General features: G+C 42.0%; 1 protein-coding gene across 2 annotated transcripts; it reads right to left on the bottom strand.

Annotated features, from left to right (window-relative positions):
* Positions 1-410: 410 nt before the first annotated feature.
* On the bottom strand, positions 411-22,638 carry smad4a (SMAD family member 4a). Of its 2 annotated transcripts, XM_082158666.1 has the most exons (12): positions 22,336-22,638; positions 21,120-21,459; positions 19,946-20,120; positions 19,572-19,601; positions 18,217-18,426; positions 16,061-16,183; positions 10,681-10,788; positions 6,549-6,599; positions 6,288-6,471; positions 5,525-5,693; positions 2,886-3,024; positions 411-1,772 (listed from the first exon to the last, which is right to left on the bottom strand). In XM_082158666.1, the coding sequence occupies exons 2-12, from the start codon at positions 21,360-21,362 to the stop codon at positions 1,561-1,563; spliced, it is 1,644 nt and encodes a 547-aa protein (XP_082014792.1). In that variant the 5' UTR covers positions 21,363-21,459; positions 22,336-22,638; the 3' UTR covers positions 411-1,560. The 2 variants fall into 2 exon arrangements, with proteins under 2 accessions (XP_082014792.1, XP_082014793.1); XM_082158667.1 differs by lacking the exon at positions 16,061-16,183.
* Positions 22,639-23,678: the final 1,040 nt, after the last annotated feature.

The following is a 23,678-nucleotide window of genomic DNA, read 5'->3' on the forward strand; positions in this document are numbered from 1 at the left end:
AAATTAACCAGGAAGCACGTTAATTTGTCCTTATAACTTAGTCCAGCCACTTGTAGATCAATAACTGTTTCGTAATGACGTGTTAAAGTGACAGGCCACGCCCACCACATGAATATTAATATAGGCATGCACGACACTGCTGACGTAGAGACGCACGAGTAGTATTTTAATACAAGAATATGCAATTTATACTAAATAGCAAAATCCACAAATTAACCACTACATTAAAATATAATCATTAACTGATATTATCATTACATTTGAGTCAATGAAAAAATATTTTTACACATAAATGCATATATAATAGAATGAGGTGAAGCCACATATTGTGGTTTTAATGATTATTGTCTCTGATTTTGCTCTGAAACGTGCAAAAAGTGTCTGTGAAAATGAACAAATGGAACATGAAATACACAAGACTTCAAAATCAGTTTAATAGCATTCTGTGTTTGATAAACTGCTAAAAGTACGAGCTATTTGAGGAATCTTCCATTCCAGAACCTTCCTATTTCCTTTCAAACAGTGAAATGAAATCAGGCTCAACAGAAGTATGACTCGGTCATCAGATCTCACTCGACACATGCAAAGGCTGAACCGTCACCGTATGGCATTTCCAGAGCAAGTCTGTCGGTTCACAAGCTCTGAATAATACTGACATCCTTTTCCATAATGTTCTTGTCATGTGGCTTCCAATGTTCACATCAAAACACACGGTTCCAGTTCATCTCATATCAAAACATGACCGTCATTTACTATATGAATAACTGATATTCTCGGGCATCAGAGAGACTAATGGTATAAAAGTTGTTAATGCATGAGTTTCCTGTTAAAGGCATTATCATTACGAGTCGAATGGAGCCCTTGTGACCTTTAACCATTAAATCAGCTGCATTAAACCAATAATAATGAAGGACAATCATCTTAGTACTGAGTTCAGTTCATAAACGTGTTCATGTTTGTAAAAGAGGTGCAGGATATTTTTTTATTCACAAGCTGCAAAGAGAAAATGGAAAGAAAAAAAGAAAGTGCTAGAACATGTACTCGGCTAAAAAAAGAAAGTAAAAAAAAAAAGACAAGCATTCAGAACACAAATAAAGCAGGTGCATGTATGAGTTTAGCATGTACTATGAGGGTTAACAACGGTCAAGCCGATTAGCTTGAAGCTCTAAAGGAAACTGATGTTTAATGTACACGCGATCCGAACCGCATGTGAAAGAGTGAACGAAACTTCTGCATGATTCATCAAACGTTCAACCTGTGAGACTCTGGAAATTAGACCCATTTCAGCCATTTTGGGAAGCTAGAGAATGTCAAATTCATTAAAACGGCTTTTGAAGACCGAACCCAATCCCAGCATGCACCTCTGAGGAGCTCACGTCTTTTTCATGCACAACTTTTTTTAGATGATAAATGTGGTAACTGGAGCACTTTCTGCACGGCGTTACTGGGGCCGAAGAGGGGAAATGAAAAATAAAAAAGCAAAAACTAAATAAATCTTTCAATGAAATCGATGCATATGCATCCGTGTGGCGTTGACCTCTGACCCCGATGGGGCGTGTCTCAGTCTAGCGGCGTGGGGTCTGCGATGGGCATGGTGTGCAGGACCTCGTCCAGCAGCTGGAGGGCCCGGTGCAGGTGGATCTCGATCCAGCAGGGCGTCTCTTTAATGCTCTGGCGGGGGTAATCCGGGCCCCAGCCTTTCACGAAACTCATGCGCAAGATACAGAGCCGGCGGAGATCGTCCACACCGATGCCAGCCGCCGCAGACAAGCCTGACGAGCCAGAAGATTACAATTAGAGCCATTTTGTCACAAATATAAAATAAAACGGTAACACTTTACAATAAGGTTCATTAGTTAACATGAACTAAGAATGAACAATACTTCTACAGCATTTATTAATCTTAGTTAATATTAATTATAACATTTACTAATACGTATTAAAATCAAAGGTTGTATTTGTTAACATTAGGTAATGCACTGTGAACTAACATGAACAATGATCAGCTGTATTTTTTATTAACTAACATAAACAAAGGTTAATAAATACTGTAACAAATGTATTGCTCATTGTTAGTACATGTTAGTTAATACATTAACTAATGTTAACTAATGAACCTTATTGTAAAGTGGTACCAATAAAACAAAGAAAATATCTGGCAACTATCACAGACTCAGAAGCACTCCTGTTTCATGGATCTCCACACACCTGTCAAAACAACATTACTGTAATGATTTTCATCTGCAGGGTAAATGTTCTTAAAACTAAGACAATGCGCAATAATGCAAGAGACTAAGACAATGCGCAATAATGCAAGACTAAGACAATGCGCAATAATGATTTTACAGTGTCGTAACTAGGGATCCACCGATATGAAAATTTTGGCCGATAATCGATAATTCTTTATACTTGAAAGCCGATAACCGATATATTGGCTGATAAATCTAAACCCAAGTTTTTATTACTCATTATTAAAAGCCACGTCCCAAACACACAATTATGATGTAGTCATTATAATGTTCTGTAGCCGATATGACAGGCTTGCGCTGCACATGTTGCACTTCACTGCATTTTCCTTTTTTGAAGTGATTCCAATCATATTTCAAGCAATTCAGAATCATCATGTTGAACATCTGAAGTGTCTCAGCTGAAGGAAATAATACATTAATCGGCTTTAATATATCGGACAAACTTTCTTATTGGGCCATTAAAAATTAACATATATCGGCCGATACCGATATAATGACCGCTATATCGTGCATCCCTAAACTTTGCATTCGCAACATTTTTCAGATTAGGAGTTCTGTAGGGATGAGACTAAATGATTGAATTTCCAGGTTTGGGAAACTTAAACTGCAGCTCTGTAGACGTGTTGGAAGACTCACTAATAGCAGGAGCGATTCCTCCGACTGATCCGGGTCCGGGGATGTTCCCAGCCACTGCTGCTGCTTGAGCCGCCGCCGCTGCCTGAGCCGTGGCCGCCTGCTGCTGCATCTGCCTGTGGCACTGACGCAAGTCAAACACCTGTAGGAGACAGAGAACATTCAAACACCCGTAGGAGACCGAGAACACATGGCGACGCAGGTCAAACACCTGTAGGAGACAGAGAACATTCAAACACCCGTAGGAGACCGAGAACACATGGCGACGCAGGTCAAACACCCGTAGGAGACCGAGAACACATGGCGACGCAGGTCAAACACCTGTAGGAGACAGAGAACATTCAAACACCCGTAGGAGACCGAGAACACATGGCGACGCAGGTCAAACACCTGTAGGAGACCGAGAACACATGGCGACGCAGGTCAAACACCTGTAGGAGACCGAGAACACATGGCGACGCAGGTCAAACACCCGTAGGAGACCGAGAACACATGGCGACGCAGGTCAAACACCTGTAGGAGACCGAGAACACATGGCGACGCAGGTCAAACACCTGTAGGAGACCGAGAACACATGGCGACGCAGGTCAAACACCCGTAGGAGACAGAGAACATTCAAACACCCGTAGGAGACCGAGAACACATGGCGACGCAGGTCAAACACCCGTAGGAGACCGAGAACACATGGCGACGCAGGTCAAACACCCGTAGGAGACAGAGAACATTCAAACACCCGTAGGAGACCGAGAACACATGGCGACGCAGGTCAAACACCCGTAGGAGACCGAGAACACATGGCGACGCAGGTCAAACACCCGTAGGAGACAGAGAACATTCAAACACCCGTAGGAGACCGAGAACACATGGCGACGCAGGTCAAACACCTGTAGGAGACCGAGAACACATGGCGACGCAGGTCAAACACCCGTAGGAGACAGAGAACATTCAAACACCCGTAGGAGACCGAGAACACATGGCGACGCAGGTCAAACACCCGTAGGAGACCGAGAACACATGGCGACGCAGGTCAAACACCTGTAGGAGACCGAGAACACATGGCGACGCAGGTCAAACACCTGTAGGAGACCGAGAACACATGGCGACGCAGGTCAAACACCCGTAGGAGACAGAGAACATTCAAACACCCGTAGGAGACCGAGAACACATGGCGACGCAGGTCAAACACCCGTAGGAGACCGAGAACACATGGCGACGCAGGTCAAACACCCGTAGGAGACCGAGAACACATGGCGACGCAGGTCAAACACCCGTAGGAGACCGAGAACACATGGCGACGCAGGTCAAACACCTGTAGGAGACCGAGAACACATGGCGACGCAGGTCAAACACCCGTAGGAGACCGAGAACACATGGCGACGCAGGTCAAACACCTGTAGGAGACAGAGAACATTCAAACACCTGTAGGAGACCATGAACACCTGTAGGAGACAGAGAACATTCAAACACCTGTAGGAGACCGAGAACATTCAAACACCTGTAGGAGACAGAGAACATTCAAACACCCGTAGGAGACCGAGAACATTCAAACACCTGTAGGAGACCGAGAACATTCAAACACCTGTAGGAGACAGAGAACATTCAAACACCCGTAGGAGACAGAGAACATTCAAACACCCGTAGGAGACCGAGAACATTCAAACACCTGTAGGAGACAGAGAACATTCAAACACCCGTAGGAGACAGAGAACATTCAAACACCCGTAGGAGACCGAGAACATTCAAACACCTGTAGGAGACAGAGAACATTCAAACACCTGTAGGAGACAGAGAACACCTGTAGGACACGCACAACAGATCGCATCAATGCTGCGTTTAGTGACGGATCAACATACTGCAGACCTCTGAGATCAGTATCGGTGTCAGTGCAACACTGCATCCAAAATCTATCAACAGTATTGCATATTTACACACACAATGCATTGACTTTTTTAAAAGTCGTCTTTGTTTTTGAAAGAAGTCTGTTCTGCTTACCATGGCTGAGTTTGTTTGTTTAAAAATACAGTAAAAATAGTGAAAATTATTACAATTTAAATATTTGAACAGAGTCAAACCAAATGTATTCAGTTATACATTCTCAGAGTTTATTCGCTATAGTTTAGAAAATGGTAATAAAATATAAGCAGAACTCAGTTGATATTTGACTGGTTTTGTCCGTCCTTCTGTTAGACTGTCTCACACATGAATTATGTTGAATATCTGTCAGCTGTTAAATTTAACTACACAATTAGATAATACCAGTTTAGCTCAACCAATCACCAAGCAATGCTTCATTTTGTTCAGTCTGTGTGTAAAAAGAGCATTAGCAATTAAAGAAGAAACACTTCAGCAAAACATGATCAGCTCAAAGTGTCCCAATCATTTCTGGTCCCACATCTTCATAAATGTCACTGGTAGTCACTGTATGAAGAATATTTAGCTATAATATGTCACAGTTTACTTTATTTTGCTCTCCTCACTTACATAAATAAACTATAGTGCCCTGCACACACTAGTAAAATATATCCGGTGTCTGAATAATTTTTGGTTTGACTATTTAAAATGCAATTTCTTCCTGAGATGCAAAATTAAATTTTCACTACCTAAGCGTATCTTTCAAGGCTTAAACCAGGCGTTCCTCTCACCTTGATGTATGCGCTGGGGTAAATCTTGTGCACTGCATCGCCAGGAGCGCGGCCGGCCTCGCGGTCCAAGTAGTAGCTCTGGACGAACACGGCGTGATCGCTGAGACAGCGAACCCAAACATCTCCTTCACCTTTACACTCCAGCTGGACGCCTTTCCCGATGTGCAGTCTGAAAACAGGCATCAGATCAGCTCGAACAGTAATCAACACGGGTGTAACGATACCCTCGCTTCACGATTCGATACATATCACGATACTGAACTCACAATACCATATTATTGCGATACTCCAAGACACGTGATAAAAGTTGATTAAAATGCTAAATTTGATATTACATTGTGTGTGTAAATGAATAGGATGGACTTGGTGCTGAAACCCAATGAACAATAGAGACGCCAGAGTAACAATATTCATGATTCTGAAGATGAAAATACAGGATTATTGTAGATGAATATTCTTGAGCTCTGTCACTAACTAGATATTTTTAAAATAATGTAGGCCACTTTTACTGGTAACATCAGACATTTGGCATTATCAGGACCCACAAATATCCCCTCACTGCATTATGACACATTATATTCAACATTATATATAGCAGTTAAATGTAGTACTGACACTAAAACTCAGAAAACGTATAAAATACATATTGTCAATAGCCATGATACATTTTGTTGCATTTTTGTATTGCTATATATTGTGACACGATATTGTTACACCCCTACTGTAATCAAACATCTACAATAAATCGCGATCGCTGTGCTACCTCGCCCTCTCGATGGCCTCTGTTCTGTGGACGTTGCTGAGCTGTCCGAGACAGAAGCGATCTCCTCCTGAGGGATCCACGTATCCGTCGACCGTCACGATTGGGCAGGAGGAGGGGACTTTAAAGGTCTCGCCCACTTGAACATCCATCTCGAAATAAGCAATGGAGCACCAGTATTCAGGAGCTGCTCCAGACGAGAGGATCATGAGACATCCAGTGATCATTATGACTGGAATACGATCATAGGAGTGAAACTCTTACCAGGATGGTTGGATATCGGGGGCTGAAATCCGATTTCATTGTGAACAGGCCCTGAGGAGAAAGTGCATATGCATACAGTCAAACCAAAAATTATTCAGACACCAGATATAATGTTTCATATTTTCTTTACTAGTGTGTGCAGGACAATATAGTTCATTTATGTAAGTGAGGAGAGCAAAATAAAGTCAAATGTGACACATTATACCCAAAAAGTCTTCATACAGTGACTACCAGTGACATTTATGAAGACGTGGGACCAAAAATGATTCAGACACTCTGACCTGATCATGTTCTACTGAAGTGTTTTTTCTTTAATTGCTAATGCTCTTTTTACACACAGACTGAACAAAATGAAGCATTGCTTGGTGATTGGTTGAGCTAAACTGGTATTATCTAATTGTGTAGTTAAATTTAACAGCTGACAGATATTCAACATAATTCATGTGTGAGACAGTCTAACAGAAGGACGGACAAAACCAGTCAAATATCAACTGAGTTCTGCTCATATTTTATTACCATTTACTAAACTATGGCGAATAAACTGTGATAATGTGAGAAATGTTGAAGGTGTCTGAATAGTTTTTGGTCTGAGCGTGTTGGGTCTGAGCGAGCGTGTTGGGTCTGAGCGAGCGAGTGTGTTGGGTCTGAGCGAGCGTGTTGGGTCTGAGCGAGCGAGCGTGTTGGGTCTGAGCGAGCGTGTTGGGTCTGAGCGAGCGTGTTGGGTCTGAGCGAGCGTGTTGGGTCTGAGCGAGCGTGTTGGGTCTGAGCGAGCGTGTTGGGTCTGAGCGAGCGTGTTGGGTCTGAGCGAGCGTGTTGGGTCTGAGCGAGCGTGTTTGGTCTGGGCGGCGAGCGTGTTGGGTCTGGGCGGCGAGCGTGTTGGGTCTGAGCGAGCGTGTTGGGTCTGGTCTGAGCGAGCGTGTTGGGTCTGAGCGAGCGAGCGTGTTGGGTCTGAGCGAGCGAGCGTGTTGGGTCTGAGCGAGCGAGCGTGTTGGGTCTGAGCGAGCGAGCGTGTTGGGTCTGAGCGAGCGAGCGTGTTGGGTCTGAGCGAGCGAGCGTGTTGGGTCTGAGCGAGCGAGCGTGTTGGGTCTGAGCGAGCGAGCGTGTTGGGTCTGAGCGAGCGAGCGAGCGAGTGTGTTGGGTCTGAGCGTGTTGGGTCTGAGCGAGCGTGTTGGGTCTGAGCGAGCGAGTGTGTTGGGTCTGAGCGTGTTGGGTCTGAGCGAGCGAGCGTGTTGGGTCTGAGCGAGCGAGCGTGTTGGGTCTGAGCGAGCGAGCGTGTTGGGTCTGAGCGAGCGAGCGTGTTGGGTCTGAGCGAGCGAGCGTGTTGGGTCTGAGCGAGCGAGCGTGTTGGGTCTGAGCGAGCGAGCGAGCGAGTGTGTTGGGTCTGAGCGTGTTGGGTCTGAGCGAGCGTGTTGGGTCTGAGCGAGCGAGTGTGTTGGGTCTGAGCGTGTTGGGTCTGAGCGAGCGAGTGTGTTGGGTCTGAGCGTGTTGGGTCTGAGCGAGCGTGTTGGGTCTGAGCGAGCGTGTTGGGTCTGAGCGAGCGTGTTGGGTCTGAGCGAGTGAGCGTGTTAGGTCTGAGCGAGTGAGCGTGTTGAGTCTGAGCGTGTTGGGTCTGAGCGAGCGTGTTGGGTCTGAGCGAGCGTGTTGGGTCTGAGCGAGCGTGTTGGGTCTGAGCGAGCGTGTTGGGTCTGAGCGAGCGTGTTGGGTCTGAGCGAGCGTGTTGGGTCTGAGCGAGCGTGTTGGGTCTGAGCGAGCGTGTTGGGTCTGAGTGAGCGTGTTGGGTCTGAGCGAGTGAGCGTGTTAGGTCTGAGCGAGTGAGCGTGTTGAGTCTGAGCGTGTTGGGTCTGAGCGAGCGTGTTGGGTCTGAGCGAGCGTGTTGGGTCTGAGCGAGCGTGTTGGGTCTGAGCGAGCGTGTTGGGTCTGAGCGAGTGTGTTGGGTCTGAGCGAGCGTGTTTGGTCTGAGTGAGCGTGTTGGGTCTGAGCGAGCGAGTGTGTTGGGTCTGAGCGTGTTGGGTCTGAGCGTGTTGGGTCTGAGCGTGTTGGGTCTGAGCGTGTTGGGTCTGGGTCTGAGCGTGTTGGGTCTGAGCGTGTTGGGTCTGAGCGTGTTGGGTCTGAGCGTGTTGGGTCTGAGCGTGTTGGGTCTGAGCGTGTTGGGTCTGAGCGTGTTGGGTCTGAGCGAGCTGGGTCTGAGCGAGCGTGTTGGGTCTGAGTGAGCGTGTTGGGTCTGAGCGAGCGTGTTGGGTCTGAGCGAGCGTGTTGGGTCTGAGCGAGCGAGTGTGTTGGGTCTGAGCGTGTTGGGTCTGAGCGAGCGTGTTGGGTCTGAGTGAGCGTGTTGGGTCTGAGCGAGCGTGTTGGGTCTGAGCGAGCGAGTGTGTTGGGTCTGAGCGTGTTGGGTCTGAGCGAGCGTGTTGGGTCTGAGTGAGCGTGTTGGGTCTGAGCGAGCGTGTTGGGTCTGAGCGAGCGTGTTGGGTCTGAGTGAGCGTGTTGGGTCTGAGCGAGCGTGTTGGGTCTGGGCGAGCGTGTTGGGTCTGAGCGAGCGTGTTGGGTCTGAGCGAGCGTGTTGGGTCTGAGCGAGCGTGTTGGGTCTGAGCGAGCGTGTTGGGTCTGAGCGAGCGTGTTGGGTCTGAGCGAGCGAGTTGGGTCTGAGCGAGCGAGCGTGTTGGGTCTGAGCGAGCGAGCGTGTTGGGTCTGAGCGAGCGAGCGTGTTGGGTCTGAGCGTGTTGGGTCTGAGCGAGCGAGTGTGTTGGGTCTGAGCGTGTTGGGTCTGAGCGAGCGTGTTGGGTCTGAGCGAGCGAGTGTGTTGGGTCTGAGCGTGTTGGGTCTGAGCGAGCGAGTGTGTTGGGTCTGAGCGTGTTGGGTCTGAGCGAGCGTGTTGGGTCTGAGCGAGTGTGTTGGGTCTGAGCGAGCGTGTTTGGTCTGAGTGAGCGTGTTGGGTCTGAGCGAGTGAGCGTGTTGGGTCTGAGCGAGTGAGTGTGTTGAGTCTGAGCGTGTTGGGTCTGAGCGAGCGTGTTGGGTCTGAGCGAGTGTGTTGGGTCTGAGAGTGTTGGGTCTGAGCGAGCGTGTTTGGTCTGAGCGAGCGTGTTGGGTCTGAGCGAGCGAGTGTGTTGGGTCTGAGCGTGTTGGGTCTGAGCGTGTTGGGTCTGAGCGTGTTGGGTCTGAGCGTGTTGGGTCTGAGCGTGTTGGGTCTGAGCGTGTTGGGTCTGAGCGTGTTGGGTCTGAGCGTGTTGGGTCTGAGCGTGTTGGGTCTGAGCGTGTTGGGTCTGAGTGAGCGTGTTGGGTCTGAGCGAGCGTGTTGGGTCTGAGCGAGCGTGTTGGGTCTGAGCGAGCGTGTTGGGTCTGAGCGAGCGTGTTGGGTCTGAGCGAGCGTGTTGGGTCTGAGCGAGCGAGTGTGTTGGGTCTGAGCGTGTTGGGTCTGAGCGAGCGTGTTGGGTCTGAGTGAGCGTGTTGGGTCTGAGTGAGCGTGTTGGGTCTGAGTGAGCGTGTTGGGTCTGAGCGAGCGTGTTGGGTCTGAGCGAGCGAGTGTGTTGGGTCTGAGCGTGTTGGGTCTGAGCGAGCGTGTTGGGTCTGAGTGAGCGTGTTGGGTCTGAGCGAGCGTGTTGGGTCTGAGCGAGCGTGTTGGGTCTGAGCGAGCGAGTGTGTTGGGTCTGAGCGTGTTGGGTCTGAGCGTGTTGGGTCTGAGCGTGTTGGGTCTGAGCGTGTTGGGTCTGAGTGAGCGTGTTGGGTCTGAGCGAGCGTGTTGGGTCTGAGCGAGCGTGTTGGGTCTGAGCGAGCGAGTGTGTTGGGTCTGAGCGTGTTGGGTCTGAGCGTGTTGGGTCTGAGTGAGCGTGTTGGGTCTGAGCGAGCGTGTTGGGTCTGAGCGAGCGTGTTGGGTCTGAGCGAGCGTGTTGGGTCTGAGCGAGCGTGTTGGGTCTGAGCGAGCGTGTTGGGTCTGAGCGAGCGTGTTGGGTCTGAGCGAGCGTGTTGGGTCTGAGCGAGCGTGTTGGGTCTGAGCGAGCAGCGTGTTGGGTCTGAGCGAGCGGCGTGTTGGGTCTGAGCGAGCGTGTTGGGTCTGAGCGAGCGTGTTGGGTCTGAGCGAGCGTGTTGGGTCTGAGTGAGTGTGTTGGGTCTCTTGCTGTGCTGGTCGTGAGGTGCTCACAGTAGTGTGCCGGATGTGCCATGGGCGGGTGATGCTGAAGATGCCCGTTCTGATGGTGAGGAACGCTGGGAGTGAAGTTATTGTTCCTCGTCCAGGTGGAAGTGGCGTCTGTGGACAGAAGAAGAGACACCGGACCTGCTGTCATCAAGCAGACTTCACTCATGCCTGAATGTGCTGGAAGCAGGAGATGCTGAAAAGCTTTCGGTTTTGAAATCAAATTTAAGGCTTTTTAAGACCTGCACAAATCAAGTGAACACCGTATTGGGGAGGGGATGTAGGTCAACGTTTATGATGACATCCTGAACCGTAAAAACAACTTTACAGTTCAAATAATACATTTAAATAAATAAAGTCTCTTTTAAAAGTTTTTTAAAGTCTCTTCTGCTCTCCAAGGCTGCGTTTATTAGATAAAAAACAGTAAAAACTTAAATATTATTATAATGTAAATCATCTGTTTTCTATGTGAATATATAGTAAAGTGTAATTTATTCCTGTGATCAAAGCTGAATTTTCAGCATCATTACTCCAGTCTTCAGTGTCACATGATCCTTCACAAATCAGTATAATATGATTTGATGCTCAAGACACATTTATGATTATTATCAATGTTGAAAAACAGTTGTTAATTTTTTTTTCTTCAGGATTCTTTGATGAATAGAAAGTTCAAAACAATAGTATTTATCTGAAGTAGAACATTAAACACTACTGTTCAAATGTTTGGGTCATTTTTTTGAAAGAAATTAATACTTTCATTCAGCAAAGAGACATTAAATTTATTTTATGACAGATTAAATAGATTAAATTAATCTAGAGTGACAGTAAAGACATTTATAATGTATTTTGGATCAAATAAATGCAGCTTTGGTAAGCAGAAAATACTTTCTAATCAATCCACTGGTTAAAATGTCCAACACTGCATGTAAGCTGCATAAAAATATTATATCTTTGATTGGTCTGAACAAAAATGTGCCTTATGGAAGTGCCGAAATAAACAAACCTCTGTAAACAAAGCTTTATTAGGCAATACACAGAGGTAATATGAAAAGATGATGCCATGTAAACTTTCCTCACTGATGGGTGACGAGTTGTCAGGTCTCATATAAACATTATTGTCATAATTCATCAACAGATCAAAGCAAACGCATGGCATGAATGAGTGGAATTCACGGATCGAGAACAAACCACTTTTACTCTGAAACATGCAGTGCTCACATTCATTTACATCATCGCATAAGCCATAGCGTGTTTTTCCATCCCCAAATCTAAAAACCTCTTGTAATTAAGACGTTTCTTACACCATTTAAGATATCCAAGACTTCTATGACCTTAAATTTGATCAGACTAGATGTAAGAGTTTTTAAGGAGCCAGGGTTGTAACGGTATGATGATGTATCACCGTATGAACATGTACGATTATCATGTTGTGCACGTTTGCTTATCTACAGTATTGGGTAAAAATAGACTTTCAACTTGCGTACAGCGAGAAAAAATGTCAGAGACAGAGAGAGTTCTCTCAAACATCTGTCCCCCCCGTCGAGAAGTTGTTATAATTTGCAGTATGGGAATACTTGATGTAGAAAAACAAACACGTGGGTGTCCTAGAGGATAGATATTTAACTTGCAAAAAATGTGGACGCAAAGTGGCTGCAAAAGGAGGAAACGCATCACACGTTTGCTTATATTGGCAGGGTTTTTCCTGCATTGAAATTTTTTGGCCGGCCAAAGTCTTATTTGATCGGTGAGTGATCGATGACTGACTGCTGTGCTTGTGACAGGGCGCATGTTGACTGAAAGAACGAGCAGAGAGAGATAGAGAGAGAGAGAGAGAGAGAGAGAGAGAGAGAGAGAGAGAGAGAGAGAGAGAGAGAGAGAGAGAGAGAGAGAGAGAGAGATAGATAGAGAGAGAGAGAGAGAGAGAGAGAGAGAGAGAGATAGATAGAGAGAGAGATAGAGAGAGAGAGATAGAGAGAGAGAGAGATAGAGAGAGAGATAGAGAGAGAGAGAGAGAGATAGAGAGAGAGAGAGATAGAGAGAGAGAGATAGAGAGAGAGATAGAGAGAGAAAGAGAGAGAAAGAGAGATATAGAGATAGAGAGAAAGAGAGAGCGAGATAGAGAGAGAGATAGAGAGAGATAGAGAGATAGAGAGAGATAGAGAGATAGAGAGAGATAGAGAGAGATAGAGAGAGATAGAGAGAGAGATAGAGAGAGAGAGATAGAGAGAGAGATAGAGAGAAAGAGAGATAGAGATATAGAGATAGAGAGAAAGAGAGAGCGAGATAGAGAGAGAGATAGAGAGATAGAGAGAGATAGAGAGATAGAGAGACCCGGTCACGCACACACTCTCTCCACTCTTGCTCTCTCTCACTCGCTCCTATTAATCAAAATCAATCAACACGATGGTAGAAGGTCGGAAGACCAAAGTTTTACATGTCGCATTCGGAGATGTATTTCCTGGATTACCATTGAGTGTGAATTGTGCTGCAAAAAACATTGGCGTATCTTCTGGCGTAACAAGAGCGCTCCGCACACTCAGCTGACACACACCACACTGTCAATAAACCAAAAAACCCATCCAGTGATGAAATGTTTTCTGTGTTTGACACAAATCTTGTGCGATGTCCTAAACTGCCGAGATAATCCCACAGCGCGCACACGTCCGCTAATGATCCGCTAATGACACGTCCGCTAATGTCACGTCCGATTTAGGGCTGTAACGATTCCTCGATTAAAGTCGAGTACTCGATTTAAAAAAATCCTCGATTGCAATTTACCCGTGTCGAGTAACCGGCAAAATACCGGAAGTGGCGCATTCCACAGACGAGAGTCCATGAACCGCATTACACAGTTTTCTAAGGCTACGCGATATATTTAACTGTTTACAATCATGATATTGTGAAATCACAAAGGCTAAGATTAAGTTAAATAAATATATGCGCTGTTTTTTTTCTCCCACAGAGAAGCATGACGGTTGAATTATTTACATGCGTGCAGATTGTGTTAAAAGTAGGCCTACCTCAGCTCCGTTCACAGTAAACGCTGCTCCACACGTATACTCAGTCTCTGCATGTGCTGTTTGTTTAAGTTTCCAATAATGTGCATTTGGGAACGCAAAACCCCGGACGCGTGTTTCATAGTAACTTACTGTCATCATTTATATGCGTGGAGCGTCTCGGGTTTCTCAAACTCCATCTTTGCATGCTGTGAGTTTGTGTGGCTTATAACGTTCATCTGCACGCAGTCTGCGCCGTTTCACAAGATTCGTAATGCAGCTCATTTATAAATCTTCGCCAACACAGGAGAATACATAAGTATGTTTCTGAATATATTCAGAAATATATTCGCAATCGCATATATTCTCATGTGCGAATTGTTGTTCATCGCGATTTCAAAATAAAAGTTTAACCCTTGCACTGCTTGCATGTTTTGACGTGCACATGTTCTTTTCAAGAAATTACGGCAGCTGTTGCATTTCTATCGTACAGAAGTGACCAAATATGAAAGATTAAGTTGACATTTGAATTAAATGTTATGTTTATTAGTTATCATATATTTTACATGGTGTATTTTAACAGCGTTGTTCAATAAAACCCATATGATTACTTTGATACTTTATTTGAACCAATAATTATTGCTTGTTATTGTTATTTGGGTAACACTACAATAAGGCTCATTAGTTAACATTAATGTATTAATCAACATGAACTAACAATGAACAATAGCTAACATTTGTTCATACAAATACAGCTGTTCATTGTTTGTTCATGTTAGTTCATTACATTAATGTTAACAAATACAACCATTAATTTTAATTATGTATTAGCAAATGTTGAAATTAACATGAACTAAGATTAATAAATGCTGTAGAAATAAATATTGTTCATTCTGAGTAACTAACAAACCATATTGTAAAGTGTTACCTATTTGTCTTTAAGTAATTTTAAAGGCTGTTGTTCACTTGGATCTATTTTTATTACCACAATTTTTTATCCGATTACTCGATTAATCGATGGAATAATCCGTAGAATACTCGATTACTAAAATAATCGATAGCTACAGCCCTAGTCCGATTCACAAACTAATGACTCCTTTGAACCGATTCACTTTAATGAAGGTTAAAACAACTGGGGCACGTTCAAGTTCAAAACGGTGTGCAATGTTTTGCTACGGTTTCCGGGTTGAACGTCATGTTTCCTGGAAGCGGTGTGCACCGGGGTTTGAGATATGTTTTCTCTTGTTTGGTGGGTGTGTCAGAACTGCAGTCCAATCAGCAGCGTATATAAAGCACGCGGTATTAAAGTGAACTCGCACAATGGCTTCAAGGAAAGTAATTTACAAATGTGTTGGATGCAGCTCGGTATACGCAACAACTGAGGATATTAGAAGACATGTTTGTCGTAAGTTTTATTGTAAAAATATAGGATATCAACATAATGATGTAGTTGTTTATATTTTTAGCTTCATTGCAAGTGTATGATTTGGTATAGAAATAAACAATGGTAATTAAGTGCTTTTCCTAAAAATGAGAAAGAAAATACAGGGTATTAAAACAGTATGAACTACAAATAAAGTCAGTATGTGAGGCTAAATAGATGTGTTTTAGTCTGAATTAGGGAAGATGTGTGCTTCCATTTCAGTTTCAGCAATCCCTTCACTCGATTGGGATGTTCTCTTTTGTTCTGGGCGGCAAGTGCAGTAACTGTAACATCGGCCATATTTTGTAGTATTAAACACATATTTATACCGACTTCATCAGGCTCCGAAAATTCTTCACAAAGAACACAAAGAATGGCCTTCTCAGCTGCCATAGTTGCAACTCTTGCGTCATCAACGCATCACCGTTTCTGTTTAAAAAACGTTGTGCAACTTTTTGTCGGGGCTGAACGCAGCCCTGATCTGTCCGACACTGAGCTCACGAGACTCACACGACGTCTGAATCAGTGTATAACAGATCAGTAACACTTTACAATAATGTTCCATTTATTAAACTCGAGTTAACTACATTAATTAACATAAATATTAATAAACTGCACTTCTACAGCATTAATTAATCTTAACTAAATGTTCATTTCACCATTTACTAGGAGCCTATATTATTGAAATCAAAAGTTGTATTTGTTAACATTAGTTACTGCACTGTGAAGTAACAAGATCGGTGTGTTTTTGCTCACCCTCAAAAAGTCACAATTTTAACATGTGATATAAAAATATCTGTGGGGTATTTAGAGGTAAAGCTTTACACACACACTCTGGGGACATCAGAGACTTATTTTACATCTTGTGAAAAGGGCATTATACCCCCGCTTTAATGCCGTATACGGTGATATTTGTCATACCGTTGCAACCCTATAGCCAGTGGGTGGAGGTTCACTGATGGCTTACTGTGATGGTACGTGGAGGTCTGGCCTGGAGGGAAGCCGTTCTGCTGAGAGCCCTGCCCTGTCCCTGATGCAATCAGCAGACTCTCACTGCTATGGCTTGCTGTCAGAACACTACCGGGCTGAGCTGGGGAGAGAGGCGGCATGCACACATCAACACACACACACACACACCATTAAACACTGGGACTGGGCGGCAGGACTACAAGCGTGCATCACAGCACAGCTGCTTTAATAACTATGGCAGTGTTTCAACTCATAATATATAGTGATGCACCGAAATTTCAGCAACTGCGAATTACTTTTGAGTTGCACGAACAAAGTTCACAAACTATCATGTAACCAATCAGATCAGACGTGTGATCGTCAACCAGTGGATCTCTGAGCTGAGTGAGTGAGTGAGTGAGTGGAGGCGGGGCTCATTTGCATATTCATAGAACCGCGAATACTAAATGAGGCAAGGGTGTCGAGTTACATTCAAGATATTTTAATGCATTAAGTTTTTTTTTTTTAAGGAAAAAACATTTAAATATGTAATTTTAGTGATTAAGATGAGTTTTAAGGGATAAAGTGATTGACTACAGAGGGACTTTAAGGGTTTAAGATATATATTAATGGCAAACTCTGGAGTAATACATTTAAAATAATCATAATAATAATAATATTTAAATTAATTGTATACAATAATTTAACAATACACTGTAAAAAATGCTTTTCTTACTTAGTATTTATGTCTTGTGTCCAGCTCAAATATCTACAAATTCTTAAATCAAGATGCATTTACTAAAGTAGTAAAACGCCATAAGATATTATGTCTTGTTTTCTGGGGTAATAAATGAAAATTAAGTGAGTTTTTGCTTAAAGCAAAAAATAAAATAAAATAATTCTTAATTCAAACAGAATCAAGAGATTTTTTTCTTTTTCAGTCAGTAAATGTGTGTTTGTGTGTGACAGATGAACCGATCAACTCTTCCTCTTTACTACTAGCTACAGCAGCAAATATTCAGAACAACTTCCTGAAACTGATCATGTCTCATGTAATCCATCAAACCGCGGAAAGACGTCAATAAAGCCGTTCAATGACCATAAACTCGATAGCCAGCCAGAAGAATAACTCTAGAGAGAAGCATTTTGATAAATATATGCACTATATTACATATTCATTATATACACCAGTTTTATTTACAGCCACCGTTTGAATATTACAACAAATATTCCTATTAAAAAGTTGAATTAAAAATAAATTGCCTTATGTGCAATTTAAACTTTTATATAAAGTTCAGTTTTTATGTTAGTATTTATTTTTAAATAAATCTGATTAATTGATTATTAAATAAACTCTTTTCGTTTTTGGTTAATTGGTTAAACGAAAACTTTTATTTTGGTCTCAGAAAAAAATTAATTTCGGTGCATCACTAATAATAAAGTCAAATATCTTCAATGCAATGTAAATCTGCCGAATGCAGAAATGTAAATGTATACACTGACATATGCAGGAAGTTGCTCAACACATCCCACTTGGTATCTGTGCATTAGTCCATGTTTGTTTGTCATTCTCATGCGTGAGTAACAGCCAGTGCTGATCATGTGATCACACTGAATCTCTCCGCTCATAGCGCCCAGCCCTATTAGACACCGATGAAGAATATGACTAGGGATGCACCGATATGAACAATTTGGCTGATACCCAATAATTCTTTATATTTGAAAGCCAATAACCGATATATTGGTCGTATAATCTAAAAGTTTCATATAATTTTGAGAGCCTGATCACAAAAACAAAACTCTCATCATTAAAAGCCACATCCTAAGCCCACAATTACTATGTTCTCATTATAATGTTCTGTAGCCGATATGACAGACTTGCGCTGCACATGTTGCACTGAACTGCATTTTCCTTTATGAAGTGATTTCAATCATATTTCAAGCAACTCAGAATCATCATGTTGAACAGTGCACATCTGATGGAAATAATACATTATTTATTGGCTTTAATACATCGGCCAAATTTTCTTATCGGGCCGATAAGGTTGAAAATTAACATATATCGGCTGATACCGATATACCGTGCATCCCTAAATATGACGCCTACACAAACGAGAAAGCTTTTCAGCATGGCCTATGCGATTACGTGATATACTTCGTGTGTGTGTGTCGTACTTGCGGATCCGACCGCGATGTTGGAGAAGGCGGAGCTGGAGGCGGAGCTGCTGCCCTCTGGTGGCGGGAGCATGGCCGGCGTGTTGAAGGGCTCCGGGGCCACCGGTCTCGAGGGGGGGTGTTGGATCGTCTGCATGTGTCCCTCAGTGTTGGGCAGAGACTGCTGCGTCTCGTAATCATATTCATCCTTCACCATCAGGGCTGATGGACCTGAAAGACATCATATAGAGATGCACATTCCATGTCAAGTGTATAAAAATGCATATGAAACACATTTTACTTCCATAATGACATTTTAAGAAAACTTTTGAATGGTTAATCACGTGTATCGGTATATTAGAACAGTGCATTCAGTCTTAAAGTGACAGTAGCCTAATAAACCCACGGCTGTCTGTGTCATTAAAGTCACCATGAAATCAAAATTGGCACTTTTTATTTTGTGTTATATATAGTGTTTATTGTAATATAGTTTTTATTGTAAATGATTTATCGGTGCACATCATTATTGTTTTTAATAATCTTGAATCAGAATGACTTCCTCTTGCAGCATCTCTTCCCTTCTTGGATGACAAGGGCGGGGCAACCTGTCACTCACATGAGATTAGCCAATAGCAAACCACAACCAACCAATCAATTCCACACAGACACAATCAAGCCCCGCCCTACATTTTTTGTGTTCAAAATTGCCATTTTAAATTAAATTAAATTTGTGAAATTTAACTCTGAAATATTATTGTTAAATAAATACTCATATTGTGCATTAAAGTCCCCCTGTAGTTGATCATTTATCTCTTAAAACTCATCTTTGATCACCAAAATTAAATATTTAAATGTTTTCCTTGAAAAAATTCTTCATGCCATAAAATATCTTGAATATAACTCGACACCCTCGCCTCATTTAGTATGTGCGGTTCTAAGAATATGCAAATGAGCCCCGCCTCCACTCACTCACTCAGCTCAGAGATCCACTGGTTGACGATCACACGTTGATCTGATTGGTTACAAGGTAGTTTGTGACGTCAGAAACACCAGCGATTTCAAAGTGTGTGTTTGAGACTGTCTTTGGTTCACTGCAGTTTTAAGGAGAAAATACTCAGCAATGCTGTCGACTTTACACATGAATTTACACATGGTTTGTCTTAAAGCATATTAAACACACCACATAGACACATAAACTACATTAAACGCTGGATTTTCACCACAGGGGGACTTAAAAAATTTTGGTCAGCCCTACAAGGAATGTATAATTTTTTTTTTTTATAAATAAAAAGATTTCATGTTGACTTTGATTTAAATCTATTCAAAACACAGCAAAACCAACCAGAAAGTATTTTGCAAGAGAATATATCACTCACCAGAGCCTGACAGTGTGAGTCCAGATAAATCTAGATTAGAAGAAAATACAGGATAGATGAATTATACATAGAGGACATGATGAATGAGCTTAACGCTTTTAAAACAAACCAAATCGCAGTGGCTACGTTTACATGCAACCAAATCATCCGTTAGTAATGGGACTGACGCCTCAATCGCACTGAAAATCCTTCATGTAAAACGCCTTAATCGATCCGACTGAGCTCGATCCCAATGAAACTTCCATCGGATTGAAAGGGGTTTATTCCTTTTCTAATGCGATCGAGAGAACATGTGAACACTTGATCGGATTGAAAACCGAAACTGAAAGGACTGTGCATGTGCAAAAGTTAACAAAAGTTAAACATCCACTGACCGATTCCCGGAGACACGACTCTCTCGTAATGGTAGGGGTTCACACACACGCTGTCACACTTGAGGTCAAAGGCAAACTGGCAGTACTTGACGTGTTTCAGCTCGTTCTTATGAAGGTCAGGCCATCGCCATAACCGTGCGTAGATGACATGTGGGAATCCTTTACGACCAGCCACCTGAACACACACAAGCAGAAGACTAGAGTACAGCCAATCAGACTGAAGTATGTGTTAAACAGCACCAATACAGATGTGCATGTGCACTATCAGGCAAAGGTTTGGGATCGGTACGATTTTTAATGTTTTTAAAAGAAGTCTCTTCTGTTCACCAAGGCTGTGTTTATTTGATTAACAATACAACAACAAAAAATTATATTGTTTAATATTATGTCAATTTTTCTATGTGAAAATCTAGTAAAGTGTCATTTATTCCTGTGATCAAAGCTGAATTTTCAGCATCATTACTCCAGTCTTCAGTGTCACATGATCCTTCAGAAATCATTCTAATATGAGGATTTAATGCTCAAGAAACATTTGTTGAAAACATTTTTATTCCAGGATTCTTTGATGAACAGAAACTTCAAAAGAACAGCATTTATTTGAAATATAATCGTTTGTAACATTATAAATATCTTCACTGTAAATTTTGATCAATTTAATTCATCCTTGATGAATAAAAGTATTGATTTCTTTTATTTATTTCCCCCAAAAATAAGATACATATTCTTACTGACCCCAAACTTTTGAACACCGGTAGTGTTTAATGTTACAAAAGCTTTATATTTCAGATAAATGCTGTTCTTTTGAACTTTCTATTCATCAAAGAATCCTGAAATAAAAATGTAAAAAACTGTTTTCAACACTGATAATAATCATAAATGTTTCTTGAGCATCAAATCATCATTTTAGAGTAATTTGTGAAGGATCATGTGACACTGAAGACTGGAGTAATGATGCTGAAAATTCAGCTTTGATCACAGGAATAAATTACACTTTACTAGATATTCACATAGAAAACAGATGATTTACATTGGAATAATATTTCACAATATTACTGTTTTTTTATTTTTATAGAATTTTTAATCAAATAAATACAGCCTTGGTGAGCAGAAGAGACTTTAAAACCCTGCCGATCCCAAACCTTTGACTGGTAGTGTGTGAGATGTGTGTGTGTACCTGCAGCCGGCCGTCTAGCGTTCTCTGTATGGTCACACACTTGCTGGGATGAGCGCCGTTAGTGGTGATGGCAGTGATGAGAGAGTCCAGCTCGTCTTTCTTCTCCTTCAGTTTCTTCACCAGACTCTCGATGGCCCGTTTGGCGAAGGTCTCGCTCTCGCCGCCCTGCCGGTGGCACATCAGACTGTGGACGATGCTCAGACACGCGTCGTTACTGGTGGGAGTGTTTGTGATGGACATCATGCGCTGGTTATCGGCCTCGGTGTTACCGAGGCTCCCGGTGCCGGATAAACTCGGTTCAGCAAGACACCGCCGTCAGTGAAGCGTCCATTCACTCGCCCTGAGAGGAGGATTGAGATTGAGATTAATAGTGAGATATTGAGGGGTAATAATAATTACACACACACATATAATATATAAATTACTGGTCAAAAGTTTGGAAAAGTAACTATTTTTAATGTCTTCTACTCATTCAAATATTAAAATTGTTTCCAACATTGATAAATCATCATATTAGAGTGATTTCTGAAGGATCATGTGACACTGGAGACTGGAGTAATGATGCTGAAAATACAGCTTTGATCACAGGAATAAATTATATTTTAAAGTATATTCAAATAGAAAACCATTACTTTAAATTGTAATAATATTTCACTATATGTTTTTTTCTGTATTTTTGATCAAAGAAATACAGTCTTTCAAAAACATTAAAAATAGTAATGTTTCCAAACTTTTGACTCGTACTGTGTGTGTACAAATATATAAAAATATAATAGCATATACATACACACACATATAACATATATATAAGCTTGTGTATATTAACATACAATATATGTTGTACCTGATGTTTAAAGCAAATAAAAGCACCCAAAAAAATAAAAAGCATAAAGTTATCAAAACACGGAGGACATCGTGTTTACTAATGTTTTCATTAACGTTACGTTAGATAAAGCGTCTCACACCCCAACAATCCTTCACACACTTGCTTTGAGCCCGAGTGCGAAGCCTTACACATGTGGAGATGTGCAGTGAACTCATGAATGCGATGACAGTGATTTATAAAAGAGTTCAAGAGAATGTAAACAACGCGAGATCTGTGCTAGCACATCCTGCTAGATGCTAGCTCACGAACAGCGCTTACTTCAGACTTTAACTTCTACAATAGAGTAATAAAACACATTTAAATGCCAAAGTTGGTGTTTAAATGACATACCTGTTGGGTCTCCTAGGAATGAATCTGTCTTTGTGGATCCAGTGTGGGGGGATTTTGATGTGAATCTTGTTAGCGTCTACGGCGCGTAGCGTCAACACACTTCAGCCGGACTAACGCGTTTAGCTGATCTCTGAAACGGTTTAAAGCGACAAGAGTTGTTCATTTGAGCGATAACCCTGTTAGACTGGGGTTTCGCATAATATTTATTAACAACAGAGTGAAAACAGTCACTGAGCGCAACGAAAATAAACAATGTCGCCGCGATGTTTTCGACGCACTATCTCACGCCCAGCTGCGCAATATGGCGAACTGCGCATGCGCACTGTGCCTCAAACCCGCTCAAAACACACCGAGCTATGCTGTTGTATTTGGCGCCATTCCTCAACAAGTTATACATTTTATAAGAACTTGTGGAAGTGATTCTTGTGAGGCAATATATGTTAAACACAGCATGTTTCTAGGAGATATTAATATTCTGAAACACAATTGTACTAATAAACATATTGGGAATAATTTTAACAGGTGAAACAGCCACTCATAAAAGCTCATTGTGGACCAGTGTGTATTTAGAAATACAAACTTGGTGTGTTTGTGAAGCATACTGTTAAAATGAAGTGAAGGAGTATACATTTAACATTTTACATGGTATATATCCAGCTAAAAGTGTGTTAGAGAGGTTTAATTTAGATATTGATGATTATTCATGTGATTTTTGTTCAATAGAAAAATAATCTATTATAGAGTTTTACACAACGTTTTATCTGGTGGATGTGGAAAATTTCATTAGAAGGAAAACAAATGTTATAATTAAATTAAATAATTTTAATATATGTATGTTTTATTCCAATGAAAGTAATAATAATAATTTAACTTTTTATTATTTTAGGAATATTTCATATACACAAGAAGAAATGTTCAGTATTCAAGCCAAATTTTAGAATTATAGAATTATTGCACCAGTCTGGAGAACATTATCAATAAGAAAGCAAGAAAGACTTGTCATATCTTTAATGAATATATATATATATATGGATGGATGGATGGGTGGATGGATGGAGAGATGGATGGATGGATATATATATATATATATATAATTAATCAATTTGTACACTCTGTCATGTTTACTATATCATGCTATATTGTATACTACTAAATTCCATTGGATTATAAAAAAAACATTAAAAAAAATTAAAAAATAAAATAAAAACACACACAGAGCTGATTATATATATATATTCAGCTGTTTTGGGCATCGCGTCTTATTCCAAGTCAACAACATTTTTGCCACATTCTCAGAAAGCAAGTATGGGCATCATATCCATATTCTTTATCATGTTACGGTC

The sequence above is a fragment of the Leuciscus leuciscus genome, assembly GCF_965113295.1.
Source record: "Leuciscus leuciscus genome assembly, chromosome: 24".
Lineage (NCBI taxonomy): Eukaryota > Metazoa > Chordata > Actinopteri > Cypriniformes > Leuciscidae > Leuciscus > Leuciscus leuciscus.

Bases quoted from the DNA above. Each gene is read 5' to 3' on its own strand.
- smad4a (XM_082158666.1), bottom strand. From the start codon at position 21,362: ATGATGTCCATCACAAACACTCCCACCAGTAACGACGCGTGTCTGAGC. The intron at 18,427-19,571 runs GTGAGTGATATA...GATGTCTTTCAG, and splicing joins ACTCACACTGTCAGGCTCTG to GTCCATCAGCCCTGATGGTG. The intron at 5,694-6,287 runs GTAGCACAGCGA...GCCTGTTTTCAG, and splicing joins GAGGCCATCGAGAGGGCGAG to ACTGCACATCGGGAAAGGCG.